This window comes from Engystomops pustulosus, chromosome 3, assembly GCF_040894005.1.
Source record: "Engystomops pustulosus chromosome 3, aEngPut4.maternal, whole genome shotgun sequence".
Taxonomy (NCBI): Eukaryota; Metazoa; Chordata; class Amphibia; order Anura; family Leptodactylidae; genus Engystomops; species Engystomops pustulosus.
In genome coordinates, this window is record NC_092413.1 from 121,344,221 (window position 1) to 121,368,447 (window position 24,227).

Below are 24,227 nucleotides of genomic sequence, written 5' to 3' on the forward strand. Positions count from 1 at the left end.
CATATAATATATGAAGGGGGAAGTGTATGTTATTAATTCAGGTGGGGGTGCAGAATATTATATAATAGAATTATAGAACTATTTGTCTTCTAAATGATTAGGGGAAGAAGCATACAGTAAAAAATTTTAGTACATAGTATAATCTGATGGGGTTTATGTTTTATATGTTGACATCACAGGATGTCTGCATTTTTGAGGTGCGTTTTTTGCATTGAGCTTTTCAAAGTGGTGGCGTTTCTGAAAACGCATGCGTTTGTGGTCTGTGTTTTGTGGGAGAAGAAGATCACTGTGTTTTTACAAATTCCAAGAGACACAGCTGCATGCAATGGATGCACATCAAGCATTGTGTTTTTAAAAACACCAACTCAGGCAAACATTTGAAAAATTATGCATACATTTTCAATGTGTTTGTAAGTGCAACACCAGCCTGAGGGGTATATATTGTTTAGGAGCAAAGTGTGGGACACCATTATTATCCAGGGAACACTATACTGTAAGTGACCATGAAGTTCTGGACTGGATTGAGCAGAGACATCACGTGTAAATTGTTAGATACTACTTCTGTATGTCAGTCTTGCGGTCAATAATTACCTTTTAGTGTATGAGAAAAAATTAGCTGTAATGGGGCCTCGGTATTTCTCCTGGGATCCCTGTCTAATAGATAATCGTCATCATTGTGAAACCCTTTTTATTTACAGATCCATTGTTGCTTTTCCCCTTTGTGTATCACATTTCAGCAATTATAAGACATATGTTCTCCGTCACACCTGTACAGTACTGTACTAGGTTTGCTTTATGTTAGTTTTAATAAAGTTTAAAAAAAAAAAAGGCTTCTTCCTGCACTGTGTCTTGCTGTACGGGAATGACGTAGAGTGGCGCCCCGCCCCTTTCACCGCTACTGTGCTCCCGGCCTTGGCAGCTTCCGACTCTTACATGTATAGTGGTAACGGGAGTGTGCCAGCGCAGCTCCCTATCTGCTTCCCCCCGGTCTTTGCCACATACCCAGCCGCGAGGGGGCTGCCCACCGGGGGTCACCTGGATACCGCAGGGCCGGGGCCGCCCGTGAAGCCCGAGTGTATGGTGGCCCCGGACCTTCTGCTGCCCCGGCCACCACCGCTGCTTGTAGTCTCGGTATCTATCCGAGCTCCCGTTTGACTTGCTGAGGGAACGGCATGTCTGCCTCTTCCGCTGACATGATTGAAACCCCTCCAGTGCTCAACTTTGAGGAGATCGATTTCAAGGAGATCGAGGTGGAAGAGGTGAGTTGGCGGAGGACAACCGGAGACTGGGGGGATACTGTGTCTTCCAGGACCTGTCACTGTGCCTGTGAAGTTCCCGGTAACGTAGTGCTGTCACTGTCCCCCTGCAGACTCTGTCCTGACAGGCACGGGGCAACAAGAGTGATTAGAGCTGCTTTATAGTAGAGGCTTGTGCTATGATCCTGAGATATCCTGTGCACCTTCTAATACTATTCCTGATTATGTCCCATCCACTCTTCATGCAGCCTGGAGAATGGTTATACAGTCTGTGATGGGAAGCCCTCAGTGACTATTACTGGGATCGGGAGCAGTAGCCACCAGCCTATCCTGTAGAATTGGCCTGTCACTGTTCATACAGTGCTAACAAAACCTATGTCCAAATATACAACAGTGGTACCCTCACAAATTATTCTGCTGGTTACTATGACAGCTGTGGCACCCTTGAAGAGGTGGGGTCTAATACAGATCCAATGAGTAGATTAGCAGTATGTTGTAGCTGCAATCAGGTCCCCTAGGGGACCTATACACATATAATAGCAAACATTAAAAATTAAAAAGACAAAAAGTATCTTTAGTGAAGCTGTCGGTTCATCAGGACGGATGTAAAACATAAATTAAAAATACATACAATTTCAAATCAACCCCCTTTCCCTAGAACAGAAATAAACATAAACTTTTCAAGTATCCCCTTGTATCAAAATATATAATGATAAAATGCTAATTATACAGTAAATGCTGTAACAGACAAAAAGTCACCTCTTTTTCACCATATCCAAAACCAATTTGAATAAAAAGAGCTTAAAAGTTTGTACAGTTCCCAGAATTCTATCATTAAGAACATAAGCTCATCCAGGAGGAAATCTTATAAAGCTCTGTACAATGAGTTATTAAAAAGTTACTGTTTTTTTTTTCTAAATACAAAAAACTATTTAAATATGGTGTCTATGATCAAACCTATGACTCAAGGAATAAAGTGGATGTGTTATTTGGACCCCACAGTGAAAGCTGTAAATACAAAGCTTGTTGCATTTGTTTGTTTTTCTTTTTTATTTGTACTGCATTTGAAATGTTTTTTATTTTTTCAGCTTACCAGTTGGAATTTTTGTGCTAGTAGGTAGTGTAATTTTCCTGCATATAACAACCTCTGACACTGCTCTTTAAACAGTCAAATAACAGCTATTGGCTTTTGATAGGCGCAGTGTTAAAATGGTAACACTAAAAAGGGCTCTGCTGTTAAGGGGTTAATGAGATTAATTTGTAGGCATTTGTAGCATATACTGTTGGTATCCCAATTTTTAAAAGCTTGTCCCATTTGTCAGAAATGCCTGTACTGCCCGGCCCCTTTCACCACTAATGTGCTCCCAGCCTAGTGGATAAATATTGTTCTAAAACTAAAGGCTTTTTCACCCGAATGATGCTGTATGTGTAAATGTGCCTTATGGTGGCCTGAATCCGCAGGCTGCGCACAGTACAGTGGATGGGAGTCCCTGCATTATATTGATCTATAACCCAGGGATGTTCCCTCTGCCGGGTGAACAGCTGTGCCAGAACATTATTAACTTTTGCTGTTCTGCCGGCAAATGGAACGTCCTTGTATTATATTTCTACATAATGCAGGTTCTTCCATCCTCAGCTCTGTGTGCAGCCCGTGGGATCGGACCACCACAAAGCACTTTTACATGGGATGCACGCGTTTGTGTAAAACAGACCTTGGGCTGATTACAGCCTTAAGCCCTGGACAAACCTCTGGCGCTCCCTCGCTACATAATTATGCATACGTGTATGTGAGTCGGCACTCATAAGCAGATGGCGGGAAGAAGTGCACACAAATGCTTTCCTAATAAAGTGGATTTTAAGAATATTTTTCTTCTATGTTTGGATGCTAGATTAGGGTTGCACCGATACCAGAATTTTGAGTGCAGTATGATGCCCAGAAAAGAGAAAATTATTAGTGTTGTGGTCACATGTTTAGCGTGGGGTCACATGGGGAGTTTACATTACGTTTAGAAATGCAATGCAAACGTCTGGGGACGGGGCTCAGTCTGATCACCTATGCATTTTCATTGAAACACATGCGATCAATAACTGTCAACCAGTGATTTGCCAGGAGAAGTTTTAGTGTTTTATGACCGCATAGTATATGTATTGTAATGGTTGTCCTAATACAGGCAGTCCCCGACTTACGTCGTTCTGACTTGCAAACAACTCGTAGTTACGAACGAGGAATTCACTAGCACAGAAAGTCTGCAGGAATCTTGTGCAAGTGTAATCCCCGTTCATGCAGCTTGACTCTCATCCACCGCAGGCTGCAACAGGCTACAAGTGGCTGCCTGGGAAGATTGCAGGTATCCAAGGTACCCACAAAATCTTTATAGCTTTTCTTTCTTGTAGCGCAGGCAGTGGCTTCAGCACTGTATCCTCCTGCAAGCCGCTGATATACGCGATCACGGGTATACATGATGGATACCCGCAATCGCTTGCAGGAAGAGCCACTGTCTGTGCTAATGGAAGAAAAGCTGTAAAGATTGCCCCTCAGTAATGTCACTTCTTTGTTAAAGTGCAGAAGCTTCAGTATTCCTCTGCAAGACGCTGCCTCTATTAATCATTGCAGCATCTTCATTATGCTCGTGAAAGCCGCTGCTATGTGCGATCCCAGGTATTCAAGGACGCGTGCGCGATCTAACTAGCACAGTGTTACTCTCTATCTATACGCTGTCCACAGTAGCCATACAAAACAAAAAATGTCTGAAGTTACTGTACATTTACAGGATATATAGTTCCGACTTGCATACAAAATCAACTTAAGTACAAACCTATAGTCCCTATCTCGTACGTAACTCGGACTGCCTGTAATGTTAATATAAAATAGTATACTAAATAGTATAATTAAGGACTAATTTAGACAGGCGTTTTTGATGTCTGTGTGCTATTCTTTTTTTTTTTGCGGATGGCAAACGAACCCATTGTTTCCTATGGCACATTTTTTCACAAATGTGCAGATAGTGAAAAAAAAAATGCAGCATGCATTATTTTGTCCTGTATGTATATCCATAAGTCAATGGATCCGAAAAAAAATGGATGGCACATGCATGACATCCGTATGCAGACTGTTTTTACTCAAATATTGCTCGGCAACCAACTGGGCAGGGCAAAAAGTCGAAAATTAGAAAACCAGAATTTATTTATTTATTTTTTTTTAATGCATATGCGGAAAAAAAAACCTGATGCGGTATGGATGTGAAAAAAAACGGATAAAAACACAGGCTTCACGTCCACCTTTTTTGCAGATGCACAACAGACACACACAAGTGAGCCCTTATTTTTTTGCCTTATTCATTTTTATTGATCTCATTTTACTGAATTATATGCTTATACAAAAAAAAGAATCGCAAAAATAATGTGATGATGGATAGTGGATAGAGGCTCTGTCCTGTATCTATGGCAGGTGGAGTGTGGAGATTTTAGGGTTCAAATCCTGGCTGGGCAAAACATTACTTAATTGCATAATTTAGAACCTTTTGTCTGAGGAAGCCCTGGGAGATGTAGAGATCCATATATGGACAGATGGTGATATTTCCCTGATGACCTGGACCCTACTCTGCCACTAACCCAACACAACTATTAAAAGGATTCCCTGCCGGATGTTTGCTCTATGGGAATCCCCTGCAGACAGATACAAGGAGTCTTTAGAACAGTAGAAGTATTTCAGTGCCACAAGCTACAGAAACCTGGTATTGAACCGTATCATACAAGTATTGAGATTTCAATACATCGTACAACCCTATGCTGGATGTTTCTAAAGTGTAAGCATGAAGTTTGTTTGCAGCCAGAATATCTTATAACTGCATGATCCCTGTTTGTATAGAATCTATAGTTACGGAATAATGGACTATAATCTAGATTATGTGCAGTATTTGGAGTAATACATAACATGGTGACAGAACATACCTTTTCAGAGATGTTATAACAGGCAACACAGCTGGAAGCCGTTGTAAGGGTTTTAGAAAGTGGACAAATCCCTACAAAAAAACTGGGTGCCATCATTACTGCGCCAAATTTACAAACCGTGTCTGCTTTGGACAGGCTGTTAGGTTGGGGACACATGAGACTGGTAGCAGGTATGTCTGAGTGACCCATATCTTAACTGAGCGCTGTGATTAATACCTGCAGCATATCCATTAGTTTTCCTTCAGCTTTCTCTGCCTTTGCTTGAGCCCCCACCAAGCCTCAATATTATACCTATTCTATTATGTTTTACTTTGTTGTATGAAAATATGACTCCTCAGGAGCACTGAGGATTCAGCCAAAAGTCAATATACTGCGCTTCCGAGTTGTATGTTGTGGCAGCCTATCGGCACCACAAAGTGTCATTGATGAAATGACTCGGCTGCAGCCATGCCATCCTGACTTCATTCTCCCCTGTTCATGGCTTGGCAAATTTGAATTTGTTTAGTCCTAAGCGGATTGGCGTGTGTTCTGTATGTCAGGATTACCAAGATTTCTAACAGGCTTAGACATAGACAAGGTATTAGTTAAGGGACACTGCACCAAGGGTGGAGGCAGATCACTAGATTGTCATTTGTTTATTAGGCTTCCAGTTCAGGGCACTTCAGGATTTCTACCCATGTAAGAGGCAGTCAAGTTGTAGAACTTACCCATTATTTGTGTAATGAAACTCTTCTTTTATTCTTTTTATTATTCGTGTGCGAGCTACACTCATAATGGGCTGATAGGAAGTGGCGTAATGTTGTAGGTAGTGCAAAATTCCTTCATTTAAAAGGGTCTTTAAGGTAAAAATCTAAGTTGGAGCATGTACATTACATGAAAGACACATTACCTTAGTTCTGATTAGTTAACTGCTCAAGTGACCTCTCCTGGTTCTGATTTTGGCATCCAATCTAAGAATGGATGGACACATCCTCATGATAACAAGAAGTTTGGAGGTGAGGAGGGCAGAGGAATCAGTCAGCACTTTATTGTAGTCTTCAAGTACTGGGACAAGAGGCTGCACCCTATGCCTGCTCACATGATGAACTACAGCATGCGGCCGTGCATGGAGAAATGGACATGATCTGCTCCTGTACTATGGCTTATCTGCAGTCCAGGAGGGCAATAAGCAGCTGCATGATCTGTGCCTTTAGCTGTTTCTGATCCGTCTGCATACAGAAGGTAGATTGAGGGGAGTGGAGACAATAAGCTAACATGAATGACCCAGACCTAATAGATAAAATAGTTTGCTGCTGACTCTAACAGCACAAGAGAACACGAGATTTGTTATAACTAGGCCATATCTAGGCATTGCATTTTATAGTTGGTAGAAACTCTTCATTGAGTTAAAATGATGATGCTTGTCCTGGCACAAAGAACTGGATCTGTATTGTCAGTCTTGTTATTGCAACAGGCCCCCCTGTATGGATTGCAGTCAGGACCCTTGTAAATCAATGGGTTCTTTGAGTGTCAAAGATGGCAGTGTTAAACAAAACCATGACACCTACACTGTGAACAGATCTTTACATGGAACTTTTTATTACTTTGTTTAGTATGTATTATGACCTTATTAGGGCAAACCTATATGTTTTAGAAGTTGTTGCTGCCCCCCTCACACTGCTTGGTGTAAAATATTGGGAATTCGGTTTCAAAGGTACCATAGCAGTGCTTTCCCTAGAAGTCCCAGAGCTTTCCTGTACATAACAAAGTAGCAGTTCCTGCTGTGCTTTATTTGTGCTTTTACTATCAGGCGTGTTACAGTGCCTCCATCGGGTATGGTCTTAGTGATGCTGTCAAACTTCATCATTCAAGCATAGAAACTGAGAAGGCACCAAAAGGGACTTCCTGTTCTGATTGTTGGGTCTGGCATCTGCGTTTTTGTGGGCATCCTGGGAATGGGCTTGGTGATATCATGGTTCTGTAACTTTTGTCTTGCAGACAGACAATTCTTGCAGCTGGACTGTGTGCCTACTAGTGAGATCTGTGTATGTTGACTTCTCTTTAAAGCTGCAGCTCTTGGCCGGTACTGGTTTAAGTTGCAGGATCCAGCTGTCCTCGGATTTTCATAGGCACTGCCTCCCAAGAAAAAAAAATATACAAATTGCAGAAGGCTGGAGTTACAAGACATAAACATGTCATAAGTGTCCAGTTTTCTATGTCCTATCACAGTGATGGCGAAGCTTTTGGACACAGAGTGCCCAAGCTATAACAAAAATCTACTTGTAAGTCGCAAAGTGCCAACATGACAATTTAAATAGTATCTTATTGATCCCTACTGTACCACAGGTTTTAATCTTATTGGTGTCCTGAGTTTACAAATACAATAGAAAGATGGAGAAATTTGAATTGTAGCTTCCCTCCAGGGTCCCCTGAAGAGGAAGAATCGGGGACCCAGAGCAGGAGCTCAAATGACAATCCATCTCTATCCAGCCCTTCCCACTCTCCTCCTGTAGTCCTGGCAGCCAAGGATGTTGCTTTAAAATAGCTCTAACTTTGGTGCGTCCTGGGCTGTATTGGATCACAGGAGAAAGCCTTGAGTCCTAACTGGAAAACTCTGTGTTGGGGTGAAGACCTGGGTGCCCACAGAAAGGGCTCTGAGTGCCACCTCTGGCACCCGTGCCATAGGTTTGCCTCCACTGTCCTATCACTCCACTGGGCCTGTGACAACTGTATTATCACCTAGTTCTGTCTTCTTCTTTGATTCCCTGGTTCTCTGTCTTGTCTGCTTGTTATTCCGTTTGGTAAATGACCAATGTGTTCTTTATACGGATTCAAGACCTATAAATTAGTAATGAACTAATGGAAATGCAGTTCGGGGAGGGAATCATCTATTATCTTGTAACCTGTAATCTACATAAAACAAGGCATCGGGAGGTCCCCGTGGAGTGATCATGTCAGAAAATGGTAGATATCTATGACAGGGTTACCAGGGCAGTTCATTGGGGAGATAGGACAAATATGCCTTATTTACATTCCAGAACATTGTCTGTACTGGCAACAGACTTTGCACCTAGGGACTGAATCCTAGAACAATCAGGTTGAAGACAAATTGTGGACATTGGACGGATAGCTATTAGGAATGTAGTAGTATATCCTACATTGCAGCTAGCCGTTTCCAGTCTCAGTGGAACATCATGTAAAAAAACATCACGGGCATTTTTGGCCCCAAAAAAAAAATCATTCATTTTAATTTTACATTGTCATTTCTACTGGGACTCATGTGCCATGAGTTATTTTGAGTGTCCTATATATGTCTGCAGTTTATTTACAAGTTCTTTGGAGGTAAACTCATAATCCAGCTGTAAGCAGATATATAGTTATTAATTGTCATACTCAGCAGATTGATGTAGCCAATACCTCATTAGGGCTCGAGCACATGAACGAGTAATGGAGCCATGTGCTAGATGCTAGACCCCATTACTTTTTGTAGTGCTCATGCCCATGGGTGAGCTGACTGCCCACACCACAGACTATAAATCCTAATCTACACTTCTTTTCAGTTTTCGAAGTCATTTTCTATTGACATTAGCGGTATCAGTGGCACTCATGATGATGACAAGTTCCCTTTAAAATCTCCATACACTCTCTCCATACACAGCGGGTATAATACAGCTGCAGCCCGTCTATAACTGCCGTGGTCAGTGCTGGTACCGATTGCGGCAGTTAACCTGTTAATTGCCGTGGTCGACCGCATCACCTAACTTACCTTTACATGGTACACGATTGGTTGCCATTGGCAGCCTACAGTCTCAATAAGACTTGTAGGCTAGCCAGGTGTAATGATCTCTAATAGCCAGCAGATGGCAGGCTATTAGAAATCATAGTAAAATAGCTATATACTGGAATACAGTTGTTAGTATTGCAGTATATAGTATTAGCAATCAGACTCTGCAGGGTTAAATAACCTTGGAGGATCTGAAGTAATGGTAAAAAAATAGTAAAAAAAAAAGTTTAAATCGCCCCCCTTTCCCTAGATCACATATTAAAGCAAATAGACAGTAAGTATAATAGTGATTTTTTTTTTCCCAGCGTTTAACCACGTAACGTAAAATGGTATTTTATTGTCATTTTGAAAAATATAAAAAATTCTATTAAATGTGATCAAAAGGCCGTACATTCCTCAAAACGATAGCATTAAAAGCGTCATCAAAAGTCGCAAAAATTACACCACCCACAGGTCCGTGCACTGAAGTATGAAAAAGTTATTAGTGCCAGAACATGGCAAATGAAGATGATCTTTTTTTTGTACAGAAGGTTTTAATTTTTTTAAATGTATGAAAATATTATAAAACCTACCGTATATACTGGCGTATAAGACGACTTTTGAAGACAGAAAAATCTTCTGTCTAGTCTGGGGTCGTCTTATACGCCGGTAATCCCGCCCGTCGGGTCCCGGTGCATGGAGAGGGCTCACGGGCTGAGCCCTCTCCATAGCCGGTAAGTCTTTGCTGCATATTGCATACTGCTGGGGGCTGTGCTGTATACTGCTGGGGGCTGTGCTGTATACTGCTGGGGGCTGTGCTGTAATGGTAATGTTGTTGTTGTTGTATGCCTTATGTTTATGAGCGACAGTGTTCCTGCTATATACCTGCATGTCATAAGAATTTACATTAAAAAAAGGACCATGTTAAATTCAAATCTGTTTTTTTTAAATTTTTACCGGTGTTTTGTATGCGTTGGAAAAGGGATAGTCTTATACGGCGAATATATCTTAAGCTCTATATTTTAAACAGGAAAGTAGGGGGGTCGTCTTATACACCAGGTCGTCTTATACGCCGGAATATATGGTATACAAATTTTGGTGTCCTCGTGATCTTACTGATCCAAAGAATAAAGTAGAAATGTGATTTGGGATGCTCAGTGAAAGGTGTAAAATCCAAGCCCACAAGAATATGGCACAAATGCGTTTTATCATCATTTTCCCTGCATTCAGAATTTTTTTTCCTGCTTCCCAGTACACAACATGGAATAATAAATACCATCACTATGAAGTGCAGTATGTTATGCAGAAAATAAGCAATCACAAAAAAGTTCGATTTTTGAAGGTGGGGAGTGAAAAATGAAAACGCAAAAACGAAAAAAGGCCACGTCATTAGGGGGTAAATACATGCATATTATTGTAAGGAAATCTATCAAGCACAATAAACCAGGGATACTTCCTCTTGGGGCACATTCACACAACGTATTGTTGCCCGGACAATAGGATGCCCCACCCTACCTCTCTATAGTGAAACGAGTGTCCTATATCACCTTAAGTCACACCCTCATTCCCCCGCCCCCCAAAATTAAGGTAGTAACTGTAATTTTATTTGTGTTGTTTATTATGTGAAACGCTGGTCATGCCTTGCTTAGAGTAATGATGCACAATTTCCCAACGGGACCAATAAAGTTTTATTCTATGCTATTTCGCTGTGCACTCATAGTGTGGTAAGACAATGGGGCAGCTTATAAAGTGTCCTAAGGTTAGACAGTGCAAAGTTAGGCCCCTTCCACACTTGTGAGTGTGATGCGATAGACTCGCATCATGCTCGCCACTCGTACTGCCTGCATCTTCCGGCACGAACGCTGCAAACCAGTTCAGTTCTGGTTTGCAGCGTTCGGGCTGGGAGATGAAGGCAGCACACGTTGGGAGTGTGATGTGAGTTCATCGTATCACACTCACAAGTGTGGAACGGGCCTTACACTAAACCATCTTATTCTGTACCAGATTCATGTAAGTGTCTGTTGTTGGGGGATAAATTTGGTGCAGTGCAAGACTGTCCTGTTAGTTTGCTTACTTAACGCCAAAAAATTAGGACATAATTCTGTCAGGTCAGCTGTATTTCTGGCTCTCTGACCTGTTTCCCGTGAGGCCACATCCCCTTTTCACAGGCCTTGCCCCTTTTTTGTCAGGCTAATCGTAGGAGAGCCAGGAAATTGTCAAAACCCCCTTATATAGGTGATGCAGACAGTTTTAGTGCAAACTATGACAGAATTCTGTCCCAATGTGTGCTCACTGCACAGTGACCAGACGCCATAGACCTCAATGGGGACCGATATGCAGCCACAGTCACTGTGCCCGGATCTATAAGTTAGTTTCCCTGGTTTATCATGATTGATTTTGATGTTTCTCTTTATGGAGTGATGATGTGGTTAGGTTTTTCAGTTTTTTTTATAGAGATTCAAAAGTATTAGAATTCGGGATACAGTTTCATCAGATTTTATTTTTTTTTTCCTCCCCTCATTCCTTAAAGGGAACCTGTCACTACATTTGCACATATACTGCCAGTGGCAGGTTCCTATAGAGCCCTAATAACTAAAATACACTCTTTTAGCTAAAAATTGTTTCCCTCACATCCACATAAATCACCTTTTATATTTCCTGGAATCAGAGGGGGCGTGTTCTGCTCATATGGCCCCTCCCATTTAATCCTCCCTATGCCTTATGCCTCCTTACTGGTACCCCATGCATGTATCTGACCACTTGAAGTCACAGCAGCCTCCATGGACTTCTACTCCTCTCCATCCTCCGTGGAGGCTACTGTGATTTTATGGACCATATAAACTGGAGTATATGCCGACCCAAATATAAGCCGAGGTACCCACTTTTACCACAAAAAACGAGGAAAACGTATTGACCGAGGGTGGGAAATGTCCAGCTACTGGTGTCTGGTGGAGGTTTTTTATGGCAGCGGCAGTGGGCCAATGTCCTACTTCTGTCTGGGACAGTCTAGGAAAGCTGATCTATTACATGAGAAAGGGGATTATATTTACTATGCAGAGTGATGCAGAAGCAGGACATTAAAGTATGCAGCCGTGTGATTAAGGAAGCGCCATAGTCTCCACCTCCTCCCAGCCCGCGGAGCATACCTACAGTATGCAGCCACGGGACTGACAGCTCCTGAACCTCTCTCCCATCCAGGAGCCGCGGCTGCATACTTTCTCCCTACAGTATGCAGCCGCAGAACATTCCCTCCATTCTTCTCCTGTACACCCAGGGGCCCAGGTCAGAGTTAAAATGCACTGCGAAGCGCATATATTGTGTGCCGGGTTAGTGCTGTGGTGCCTGGCACCACGTCTCTGACCGGGGCTGCTGATGGTATGTATGGGCAGCAGCCCGTCAGATCTGTCTGATCTTTGCCTAGTTATAAGTGTGTTTTTCGACAGCAAAGACAGCTGCCAATATGAAGACTGACTCGTGTATATGCCAAGCTGAAACTCTCGGCTTATAAACGAGTATATATGGTAATCACGAACATGATGTTCAGTTTGCTATTGTTAGAAACCTAAAAAACCTGTGATATCACTCTGGTCACATGCCATGAATGTAACACAATGCACGTTTAAAAAAAAAAAAAAAAAATGACACCATTTCCTATTTGTACAAAGAGCTTTATATGTCTGTAGTTGTATATAAGCACAGTCCCCAAGTACAAGGAGGCAGGGCAGTGATTTGAAGAGACAAAGCTGTCAGTCAAAATAATGGGGTATGGTTTACTGGCAGCCTGGGAGAGAGAATATTCAAAGATACCAGACATGAGTCAGAAAAGCTAATTTGCATATCAGAAAAACTTATGTATTTAAGGTACAGAGCCTCACTGGCAGCTAAGGTGGATAAGTGGAGGACTTGTAACCCTTTATCATCAGGCATTGTAAGTCAGGGTGATCAAAATCTGGTGACAAGTGCTCTTTTTAACTTTTTTTTTTTTTTTTTAATTCTGTTTAGAGATTTATGAGCCCTTTATCTGTGGGACCCATTGTAGCACCATTTAATAATCTGTGTACTGGAAACCTGCCTGCCAAGATGGATGTATCAGCCAGGCTGTTCGGTAGATTCTCTCTCCCTCATCCTGGGACAGTGGGGGATGGGGTATACAGTGAATGGAGGAGACAAAGCACACAGAAGTAAATAGTCTTCATCCTGTAGAAGGAGGATGTGGGAGGTAATTTTGGGGGAATAATAATTAGCAGGCAGATATTGCCCTTTTGAAAAGCACAACCCCCGGGACTTCAGTGTGCGAACGGGCAGGGAGCCAAGTAAATTTTAACATACTATATTTTTTTAACCAAGTAATGTATGGAATATTTAAAAACATGTTTGCTAAGTACTGTTTACTCTTTCTATTGTAAGCTGTACCCTTTTAAAAAGAGCCCTGTTATGTCACGTTCCCGTTAAACTGAGCAGATGCTAGTGGAAGGAGGGTACACTATGTGGGAATAAGAGCAGAGTGTACACAGAGCAGACATGATGGAGCAGCTTCCTGTAATCACTAAGCTGAGACAGTGGAGCACAGTGCATAGCTCCACCCCTCACTCTTTACTGACCCTCCAGTTCATAGAATTTCACTTTATGGACAGTCCTTAGCAACAAAAAATTTCTTGGCAAAAGATAGAGACAAGGGAGGACGTAAACTAAGAATTCGCAGAGAAACAGCTGCAATAGGATAATGAATGTTGGAAAAGTGTCCGTTTTCAGCTATTCCAGCTGTAGGAAAACTTTATAAATAATAATCTTTATCTGTATAGAGCCATTAAATTCCATAGTGCCTTACAGATTCTGGGGAACATACAAATAAGGTATGACCTGAGTAACAACAGTAAGCAAGAGCTTACAGTCTATGATGATGAGGGGTTGACAAAAGAAGTGTAAGCTTTATAATGGTCCAGCCATTTTTATAAGGGGATGGAATAAAAATCATTTAATAAATAAAATAATGCTACTTGAACCAGCCATCAATACCATCTTACATGCAAAGTCCATAGTCAGTGGGACCGCAGAGAAGCATTTTCTGAATAACAGAGAGGAGAGTACCCAGAATTGGTTAATAAAGAGTTAGCAGGCAGTTAGCCTACCTAAATAAATGAGTTTTAAGAGAACTTTTAAAGCGTTGGGGTTGGGTATTAGTCTGATAGACCGGGGTAGGGCATTCCAGAGAATTGGTGAAGCTCTGGAGAAGTCCTGGAGATGTGCGTCTTTGCTTTAAACACAAAATGAAAACCTCTAACTTAATAAAGGAGCTTTAGCCACAATGCTGAGGGTCCCCGTCAGACTGAAAGGGATGAGGACACTGTTATTGCTTTTTGTGACTGGTTAGGTACTAACAGGCCTTTGCAGGCACATTCCTGTAACTTCTGCAGTCAGTATGGGCAGGTTTACTGCACAGTGTTGCACTTTTTCTTTTTCTACATTCTAAAAATGAAATTAATACTTCTTCTTTCTCAACAGGTTGTTGGAAGAGGCACCTTTGGTGTTGTCTGTAAAGCGAAATGGCGTGGAAAAGATGTGGCCATCAAACAAATTGAAAGTGAATCTGAGAGGAAAGCCTTTATTGTCGAGGTATCAATCATTCCTAACATTACTATCATATGCATTGTGAAGCGTCTTTGTTATTGGTCCACTTCTGCTCTAGAGCCATAGCAGAATATCCAGGCATTTGTTTGCTAGTGCAGACCCTGAGTAGTCGTGGCTTCCAGCATTTATTTCAGTGTTGTAACATAATAAAATGAAAGGAGTTGTCTAACGTTGTTCTTAGAAGATTCTTTTCGCTGCAGAAAGGGGCGGGGCGAGTTGTTCTCACTGCTTCTGGTTCCTCTATTTCCAGTGAACCTGCTAGTCTTTTGTTTATGTGACCTAATAGACAGGTGAGCTCTGGAGATGATCAGAGGCCTGTGATAGGCTATAGGGGGCACTTGCCACAAAGGGATTTCATGTAAACAGGAGACAGTGAGGGAATTAATAAGACTGGCATGACATGTCATAATTTTCTCCAATTAACTTAGAGGACCCAGGGGTCTGCCTGGGAGAGATTTCAACAGCATTCTCTGCTATATTATAGTTAATATGGCCACTAGCACTAGTACATCACAATGACATTAACCCATTCACAACTGCCATAAGGCTGTATATGTCCTACATGCAATTGCCCGGGCAGTTGGCACGTATATAAACGTCATGACCATGTCAAACTTTCAACAGTCATATTTCCTGAACCATAGCACCTAGAAACACATATTTGGTGTCATGTCAAAGGGGAGAATCCCCCTGTAATATAAATGAGGGTTGTATTTCTTGATGAAACAGAACCAGAGATATCCCCTGTTAAACAAAAAAAAAAATTGATTTTTAAATACAGAACTTGATTCCCGACTGACTTTTACAATGGATATCTATTGTTTAGTAGGACATCAGAATTGTTTCAATATAACTGTTTGAAGTTGGCCCCCCTCCAGCCTGTGGGCTAAGGCAGGATGCAGACAGACGTGCAGAAGACACTTTGCAAAAGTACACACGCACTCTTCCTCTCTCTTGTTACTTCTGTCATGTCATCAGGGAGCGGCAATCCATCTACATGACAACCTGGAGTTTGTACAAGACTCCGTGCTTTATCATTTTTGAAGATCTGTTACGCACTTTTTAACAGTTCTTCAGCAAAATCGCCTTATACTGGAATACAGCTGTATTGTGGAAAATGGTAGGAACAATCGGAACCCATTCGGTTAAAGTACCCTAGGGCAGTGGTGGCGAACCTATGGCACTAGTGCCAGAGGCGGCACTCGGAGCCCTCTCTGTGGGCACCCAGGCCATCACCCCAGAATGAAGTTCACCAGACAGGACTCGAAGAATCTTCCTGAAGAATCTTCCTACAATATTAGACAAATTTGCTTTCCTCCTTTCAACTGCGTTGGTGTCTTTAGGAAGCTGAATGATTGAAAATTGTCAAAGAAAAAGGAGAAATAAATTACTGCTTAAATTGCTGTGCTGGCACTTTGCAATAAGTAAGTGGCTTTTAGTTGAAGTTTGGACACTCCGGCTCTAAAAGGTTATCCATCACTGCCCTAGGGGGTCTGCAAATACAGTAAAAAAAAAAATGTATAAATAAATTCTTATCACAACCCTTTCCCTAGAACTGATTTAAAACAAAGTATCATAGGAATGTTAGGCATCTCTGCATTCCAAAAGTTAGTCTATCAAAATATAAAACCAGTTATTCCCAGCGGTGAACTACATAACAGAAGATAGTGCTGGAATGTCCCAATCGCCACTCTTTCTCCTCAAGATTAAAATTAAAAGTGATCAATAAATGTTAAACATCATGTCCCACAAAAAATGATACCTTACGCATCTCTGTACGCCAGAGTATAAAAAAAGTTATTTGCATCAGAATATGGCAAAACAAGGACTTTTTTTTTTTTTTTTTTCTTCTTCATTTGAAAAGTTTTCATTTGGAGTGCACAATAAAAGCCATATAAACTGAGCCCTCCCTCTGTTTATACACATTTGGAATTTTTTCCCTTGCTTCCCAGAATATTCAATAACGTCACTATAAAGAACCGCTTAATACGCTACAACTTGTATACAAATTCAACGTGAGAACAAACCTAAGGAACCTATCTTGTACATAACCCAGGGACTACCTGTATATGTACTGGTATACATAATGTGCAGAAAAAAAGTATTGCTGTCCTGTAAGTCATGCAAAATTGAAGCATGAATCTGTCTGCCCAGTAAGGCTATGTTTCACATGAAAACAGTTGGTCACCAACTTAAGGACACTGACTTGCAGACAGACCTCTCTGCCCACTGTGGCCACTGGTGAAACTCTTTAGTCCCATCTGGCAATGATCGCCTGTAAGTTGTCTGTAGTATTATTATTTTATTAATAATCCTTCCCAGAACAGCACAACATTTTGAAAATTCATTTGTCACTGGGAAAAAGAAAAAAATTTTTGTCTGGAGCTACAATTATAAAATATACAGTTCCGACTTCCGTATGAATTCAACTTGAGCACAAACCTGTATTGTAGCAAAATGTCATATTAAATGGTTATTCTTTCTTTTCATTGTCTTTTTATTTCATTTTTTACAGCTTCGCCAGTTGTCACGTGTGAATCACCCAAATATTGTAAAGCTATATGGAGCTTGCCTAAATCCGGTAAGACTGAACTGCATTTAATTGATAACAAAATGATTAACAGGGCTCTTCCCCTCCACCTTTCAACAGAACAGAGTATTGTTATTGTATTATGCCCCACTAGATGAAACCATTGGAGCAATGGGCAACACCAGGGTCCGATTCAAACTTTATAGAACCAATTGCTTTAATGAAGCATGTGGACAAGAATGGAAATTCCACTAAGAAATTGTAAATCGCTGTTGGTTAGCCGCTGTTTTGTGGTAGCTAATCTAATTCTACTATTCGGATATAATATACATGTATGTATATAAAACTATCTATATATATTTATATATATAATGCCTTTTAGCAGCTGCCTGACAATGATAACTAAAATTAAGTTTACCATCCACCAATGCCCTCAAATCTTTTCTGCTGAAGTTTTCAGGTAGCTCACTGTTTAACTCTTTCATGTGAGGTGGAGTTTGTATGAAGAGGGCTTATGGGTTAAGCTCTCTTCATACAAACACCTATTGCTAATACCCATGGTGGACGGTGAACTGCATAACGGAAAATGGCATCCAAATGTCCGAAATGCTACTTTTACACCATTTTACATCCCCTAAAAAATGTAATAAAAACGTGATCAAAATTTGCAGTCCTCAAAATGGTAGCAATGTGAACGCCAGCTCATTTAGCAAAAAATTACACCTCACAGCTCTTTTACACCGAAGTATGAAAAAGTTATTAGCGTCAGAAAATGGTGAAAACATTTTTTCCCATACACATTTATTTCATTTTTGAGAATGTATTAAAACCTATATAAATTTGTTATCACCGTGGTCGTACCGAACCAAAGAATACAGCAGAGGTGTTATTTGAAGAACACGGTGAAATTTGTTAAGCAGAAGATACACCCTCACAGCCTATATGTTTTATAAAGGACTTCCTATACAAGTCCAAAAAACAATTTTTTTTTTTTAATTTCCTTACTTATAGCATCACAGACATCAAAATATTTCAATTACCTTAACATTTTGTTCCTACCCTACTGAACACTTCCGCATAAAAAAAACCTTAATTTAAATGTGATCATTTTAATTTTTTTAGGTATGTCTGGTTATGGAATATGCTGAAGGAGGCTCCTTGTATAATGGTAATAAAAAAAAAAATCACTGTGATATGTATCTTTATCTTATTGTTTGTGGGTCCTATGTGTTACACAAGTTTAACCACAACTTTGTTTTGTTCACTGATGTATTTATGGAAATCATAAGTTTATGTAGTCTTCATTTGAAAAGAACATTCGGAAGGTACTTTTCAAAGAATTTTCTTCCATATAAATCAGACCCAAAATAAGACTTGATAAGATACTATTGGATATTATCCTCTTGAAGAAGTTTCTTCCATCATATGGCCTTATATAAGGAAAATCATATAATATTGTAGTAATAATAATATAACTTTTATATAAGGGAAGGTAGCATTACACCAAGTGCCTTCACAGCATATTTTATTGATCTGTAAAAACATAAATTACGGAATCAAAAAGTACTAGCTGTCAACAGAACAGGGTAGAGGTGATATATTGTGAGATAACAGAGGGAAAGTGAATGTTCGCACCCAGTTATCAGTAGTCGGTGCAGACTTCATGACTGAGTGATGGGTCTTTAGTACTGCTCAAGCTGAGATAAGCAGCTTTCATGCTAACACTTACAAGGGGAAACATTTTAGACAGCCAACAAAGTGAGAAGACTATTCAATGACATTGCCTGTCAGCAGTTACAGTTCATATTGAATCTTGTTGTTCAGGGATTGTTTGATGTCCCATATACTTTGGTCATCTTTGTACAAGCAGCTTGAGACTGACTTGTTGCTCTAAAAACCTGTATATAAGACTGCACTCAATGTACCTGGTGTAGCCAGGGGAAATCCCATTGCAGTAAACCTTGTTCCAATACAGCAAATAAAGATTTCAAAGTGCACAAGCAATACGGCCTGGATGTAAATCATTATGTTAAGTTTCTATAAGTGTCCTTTTTATTTTGCAGTACTGCATGGTGCTGAGCCCCTGCCTTACTACACAGCTGCTCATGCAATGAGTTGGTGTTTACAATGTTCCCAAGGGGTAGCATATTTGCACAGCATGAAACCAAAGGCTCTTATTCACAGGGACCTTAAACCTCCAAAGTAAGTTGATATTCTGTGTTGCTTGCTCTGTAAATATTTTAGTTCAGATAAATAACATCAGCTGGGTGGATTAGATCTGCACTTCAGCCTGGGGCTAGGCAACGATACTCACAGTAACATTTACAGTCCCACTAGTCAATGTTTTTCCCCCACGACAAACGCTTGTACTCATCCTGTTTATAAAACTTTCACTGGGGTAATTAAAGTTGCCAGGTATTGGTTAACCTACCACCATTGCTCACTTTTTTAACCATAATGGCAGTATATGCCACTGACAAACTTGATTAGTGCCTATATTCCCATTTCACAGCAATGAATGTTGCATGTAAAGTGGGGAGTGATCCTTTCCTAAGAAAGTCCATCCCGATAATTGCCACCTCCATCGACTTATAGATAAGGGCATCACACATTTAATTTGGAATGAGAGACCACTACTTTCATACAGTATTTGTATATATAATCTGCATGAGCAGACTAGAGCTATTGTTTTATATGGTATGGAATTGAAGATCAGTTATCTTCATGTTTCTCAGTATCCTATCTTTACTGACCTGGGGTGACAATAGAGATTTCACTTAACCCTTTAATGATGTGTGCCTGAGAAAGCTCTGGTGAAAGGGCATTTTTAGCAAATTTTTGTACAACACGATTTTTTGTGTGCTGCCTTGAAATTTTTGGTAGTGTGTTTTTTTTTTTTTTGTGGGACACAGAGCTTGTTAAAATGTAATAAAATTTGTAAAGATTTTTTTTTAGTTTTATTTGGGGTTAAAAGTTGAAAAAATTACCATTATTAATGAATTCCCCATTTTCTGTTGGTCATTTGATAATTATTTTTTTTTTAATTACGGTATATGGGGAAATGCAAATATATTTTTATGAATATTTATCAATATTTTGTGCGTGTGTTTTACTTTGTATTTCCCCCTTAAGGTGAAAGGACATTTTCACTTTTACGCTTTTTTTCTTTTTTACAAGTTTTCCCCAGTTACAGGTGGAAACGACCACCTGTGACTGTTGATGCTGATTAGAGCTGTACTGGGTCTGATTACATCCGGCAGCTCTGGTTAACCCCTTTAGACCTGGTGGGTACTCATCCACAAGTAGCGCCGCCGACTCTGCTCCACTATACATTGCGCTACTTTAGGGCGATGCTGTGAGGAGCGGAAAAGGGAGAAGAGGTAATAAAGCGCATCTCCCTAGGGTCTACTGGTGTCTGACACCCGGAGACCCGGTCTTCAGCAGTAGAAAACTGAGGCAACGTCTAAAGACTGTAGACTCCAGACCTGCACCCGCTGACATCTAAAGTCAGGGTGCGAGCAGAGAGGAGTTAAAATTGTAAGCTACTGCCTTGTTGTATCATCTCTTGCATCATTTACAATATAATCATTAATTCCCTTATATTTTCTATACCTGCTCCAAATCTTGCTTAGAAGCCTTTTAGCTAGAGTATAGCATTGCATGGCATCTAGTGTGTGTTTGTCTTGTAGACAGAAAGTATACAATGCAGATATCTCGGCATACAATTCATACAAACCCTTTGATTTGCAGCCTGCTTTTAGTAGCTGGAGGCACAGTTCTGAAGATATGTGACTTTGGTACAGCCTGTGATATTCAGACTCATATGACAAACAACAAAGGGAGCGCTGCTTGGATGGCTCCTGAAGTGTTTGAAGGTAAATATTTTTTAATGTGTAAAGTAGAATGATGAATACATAGTATACTTAATGGTAGATACATTTGTTATCGGGCATATTAAATGTCTAACCGTCCAGCACCAGCTCCTGAAGTCACAATTGCACAATGCGAGGTTATATTTTTGGTTGTTGGGTATGGTCAAGGCCTTGTGAACTCTTGTACAGGCCACCCATACACTAAGCCTGTGGTTAAACAACAAGAAGGAAGAATGTGGAGCGGCACTGTGAGGAAACAATGACGGTTGCAGGCCTTCAAAAAGGGTCCAACTAAAACCACAGTGAACTTCAATGATCAACGATGAAGCAGCACTCCAATCAAGTTGCATACTAATGGTGGAATAAAGAAACTCACTTTTTTCATTGCTTCCTTGTTGATCATTGAAGCTTGTGATTAAGGCACACATATTTCCTTATAATGACCTAATCATATGCTAATACAATTTAATTGTTTGGTATGGACCAAAATAAAAACCTACACATACTGGATATATGCAATGAAAAAATAATGTTGAGTGGCAAAAGTGAGGGCAAAACAACAAAATTAGATAAAGGAGAAAAGGCATCATCCGTTAAAGCTAAGCTGATGTACGTAAAGTGACTACTGATGGCTCAAGAGGTCATTCATTCAAAAATTGCATTTCTACTTATCTGTAACTATGCTGACCGAAGAACTCTTAAAAATCATGCTTAAGGACAAGCCTGAGTCTCAATTAGACACAGTTTTTGTCCACAGAATCCCCAATGGTTCTCCATTACCTGAGCTCCTGTATGCTGCCAACACGGTTCATTACTCATGAGTATCTTCTAACCTGAGCAAATAAGTATCATTTTATTTTTGCTTTTACAGGTAGCAACTACAGTGAAAAATGTGACGTCTTTAGTTGGGGTATCATTCTTTGGGAAGTAATTACCAGGCGGAAACCATTTGATGAAATTGGGGGTCCTGCTTTTCGGATAATGTGGGCTGTCCATAATGGTGAGTGAATATCACATTCTTTGTGTACGGGACACTTATGGCCCAGCAATAACCATTTTTCTTTCTTGTATAATGCAGAGATGGCAAACCTTTTCGAGACTGAGCACCCAAACTTCAACCAAAACCCACTTATTGCAAAGTGCTAACATTTAAGTGAATTTTAAGTAGTAGCTTCTTGCTTCCTTCTCTCTCATAGCTTTCAATCGTATCAGTATCCTAAGAATACCAATACAGTAGAAGGAGAGAGTGACAAATTCGGGTTACCCTGAATAGGAAAAATTTTCAGGGCCTGAAACTGAAGCTACATTGATAATCCAGATCTGCCCACACTTTCCTCCTGTAGTCTCAAGCAGTACTGTCACTTTAAGAGGGCACTGAGAAGAGCAAGTCCTGGGCTGTCAGCGTATCCATGAAGATACCTTGTGTCCTCTTTGGTGTGGCCCAGGTGCCCCCGTGCCATAGGCTCTCCACTACTATTATAATGTATATAATATAAAACGCCATTTTGATATTTGTGGCATATCCTTTGGATGTGTCAAATTTTCTTATTAAAATAATCCTTCGTTTGGCTTTACATATAAATGCGTACTTTTAAGCAAGTTAATTTTTTTCTAGTAAACTTTTTATAAAACAACAATTACTGATATACACTTTCATATGTAATCAGAATTGATGACTGTAAAGGTCCCGTTCCTTATGTTGAGCTCTCGAAGGTCTTCATCTGGATCTTTTTTTTTATTTTTTTTGTTCTTAATTTGTTTTACAGTTCTGCATAATTCATTCTGATAAAAGTAATACTACTTTTTCTGCTTTCTTAAAATGTTTAATAGTGTTGTGTTCACTAATTGTTTAATTCATCCACTTAATTACCTTCTCTTATGAATTCCCAGGCACTCGGCCACCTCTAATTAAAAATTTACCTAAGCCTATTGAAAGCTTAATGACTCGCTGCTGGTCAAAAGATCCATCTCAACGACCTTCAATGGAGGAGATTGTCAAGATAATGACGCATCTTATGCAGGCAAGGTGTTCTTTACCTTCTTGTAAATTGCTTATTATGCTGCATGGGAATGTGGTTTCTTATTTGTATAAAGGCAGTCCCCAACTTAAAGGACGCCTGTCATCAGGTCTCTGTCACTATTTATGTCACCTCTACCTGTTGGAGCAGCTCACAAGGATCCCATCCCAGCCTTTATCTAGTCCATTCATACATTAATCATTATAAAATCCTCTTTTCTTATGTAAATAAGGCTGGTCACATGTCAGAGGAAGTGGTGTCACACCTGTTACCCCTCCCCCTGCTCATATCTGTGTGCAAGTATAGTAAAGCATTGCTAGTGTCTGTGCTTTATCTGCTGGCATGCTGCACCCTGTGAGACACAGACATCAGCTACACATGTACCTGACATGCTCTGCTGTACATATGGCTGCCTGGAGCTGTTGTATCTCTCCTATACACACACAGGCTGCAGGGGTGTGTGGCCCCCATCACCAGGAAGCACATGGAGGAGCCATTACACCATTATACCTCACATCATTATACAGGATGTCAGTCAAGCACTGGGGGTCTGGCTATACCTCCCACTCATGAATAAGTTGTACAGCTGAGTATGATGACTCAAATGACTCTCACGGGTCATTTGCATGCAGCATTAGGACCTCATTGCTTAAGTTTACAGGCATGTAGAGGGACAATTAAGGGATAGAGGCAATGCTTTCTAGTGGAAGTTTATGAAAATATATTTAGTTTAGGGGGTTAATTTGCCTGACGGGTTCTCCTTAAAGGGGTATTCCCATTTCAGCAATTTAATAGTAATGTTTTTATGCTTATGTTTAATAGTAATGTTTCCGATATACTTTCTGTATCAATTCCTCACGGTTTGCAAGATCTCCGCTTGCTGTCATCCCATAGAAATCTTCTTTGGTTACTTCCAGTGGATAGATTATGACCATGGTCACACAGGTGCATGGCTCGTTATATCACACAGCTCTGATTACTCTCTGTGATGTAACGAGCCGCACACCTGTGTGACCATGGTCAGATTCTATCCACTGGAAGTAAAAGGAAGCTTTCTATAGATTGACAGCAAGCGGAGATATAGAAATCTGTGAGGAATTGATACAGAAGGGATAGTGGAAAATGGTATAACTTTTTATCATACAAACAATAACATTAATTTGCTCAAACAGGAACACCCCTTTTAAGGTCACCCAACTTACAGGCAACCCCTAGCTACAGATGGATGCC

General features: G+C 40.5%; 1 protein-coding gene across 2 annotated transcripts in view; it reads left to right on the plus strand.

Moving 5' to 3' along the window:
- Positions 1–848: 848 nt before the first annotated feature.
- MAP3K7 (mitogen-activated protein kinase kinase kinase 7) overlaps positions 849–24,227 on the plus strand; it is a 44,488-nt gene continuing 21,109 nt past the window's right edge. For both annotated transcript variants that reach the window (XM_072141943.1, XM_072141945.1), the window contains exons 1-8: positions 849–1,259; positions 14,452–14,562; positions 17,093–17,158; positions 18,230–18,275; positions 19,171–19,309; positions 20,858–20,982; positions 21,851–21,979; positions 22,870–23,000. In XM_072141943.1, the coding sequence (XP_071998044.1) occupies positions 1,173–1,259; positions 14,452–14,562; positions 17,093–17,158; positions 18,230–18,275; positions 19,171–19,309; positions 20,858–20,982; positions 21,851–21,979; positions 22,870–23,000 (834 nt within the window). In that variant the 5' untranslated portion in view covers positions 849–1,172. The remainder of the gene's footprint in view (positions 1,260–14,451; positions 14,563–17,092; positions 17,159–18,229; positions 18,276–19,170; positions 19,310–20,857; positions 20,983–21,850; positions 21,980–22,869; positions 23,001–24,227) is intronic.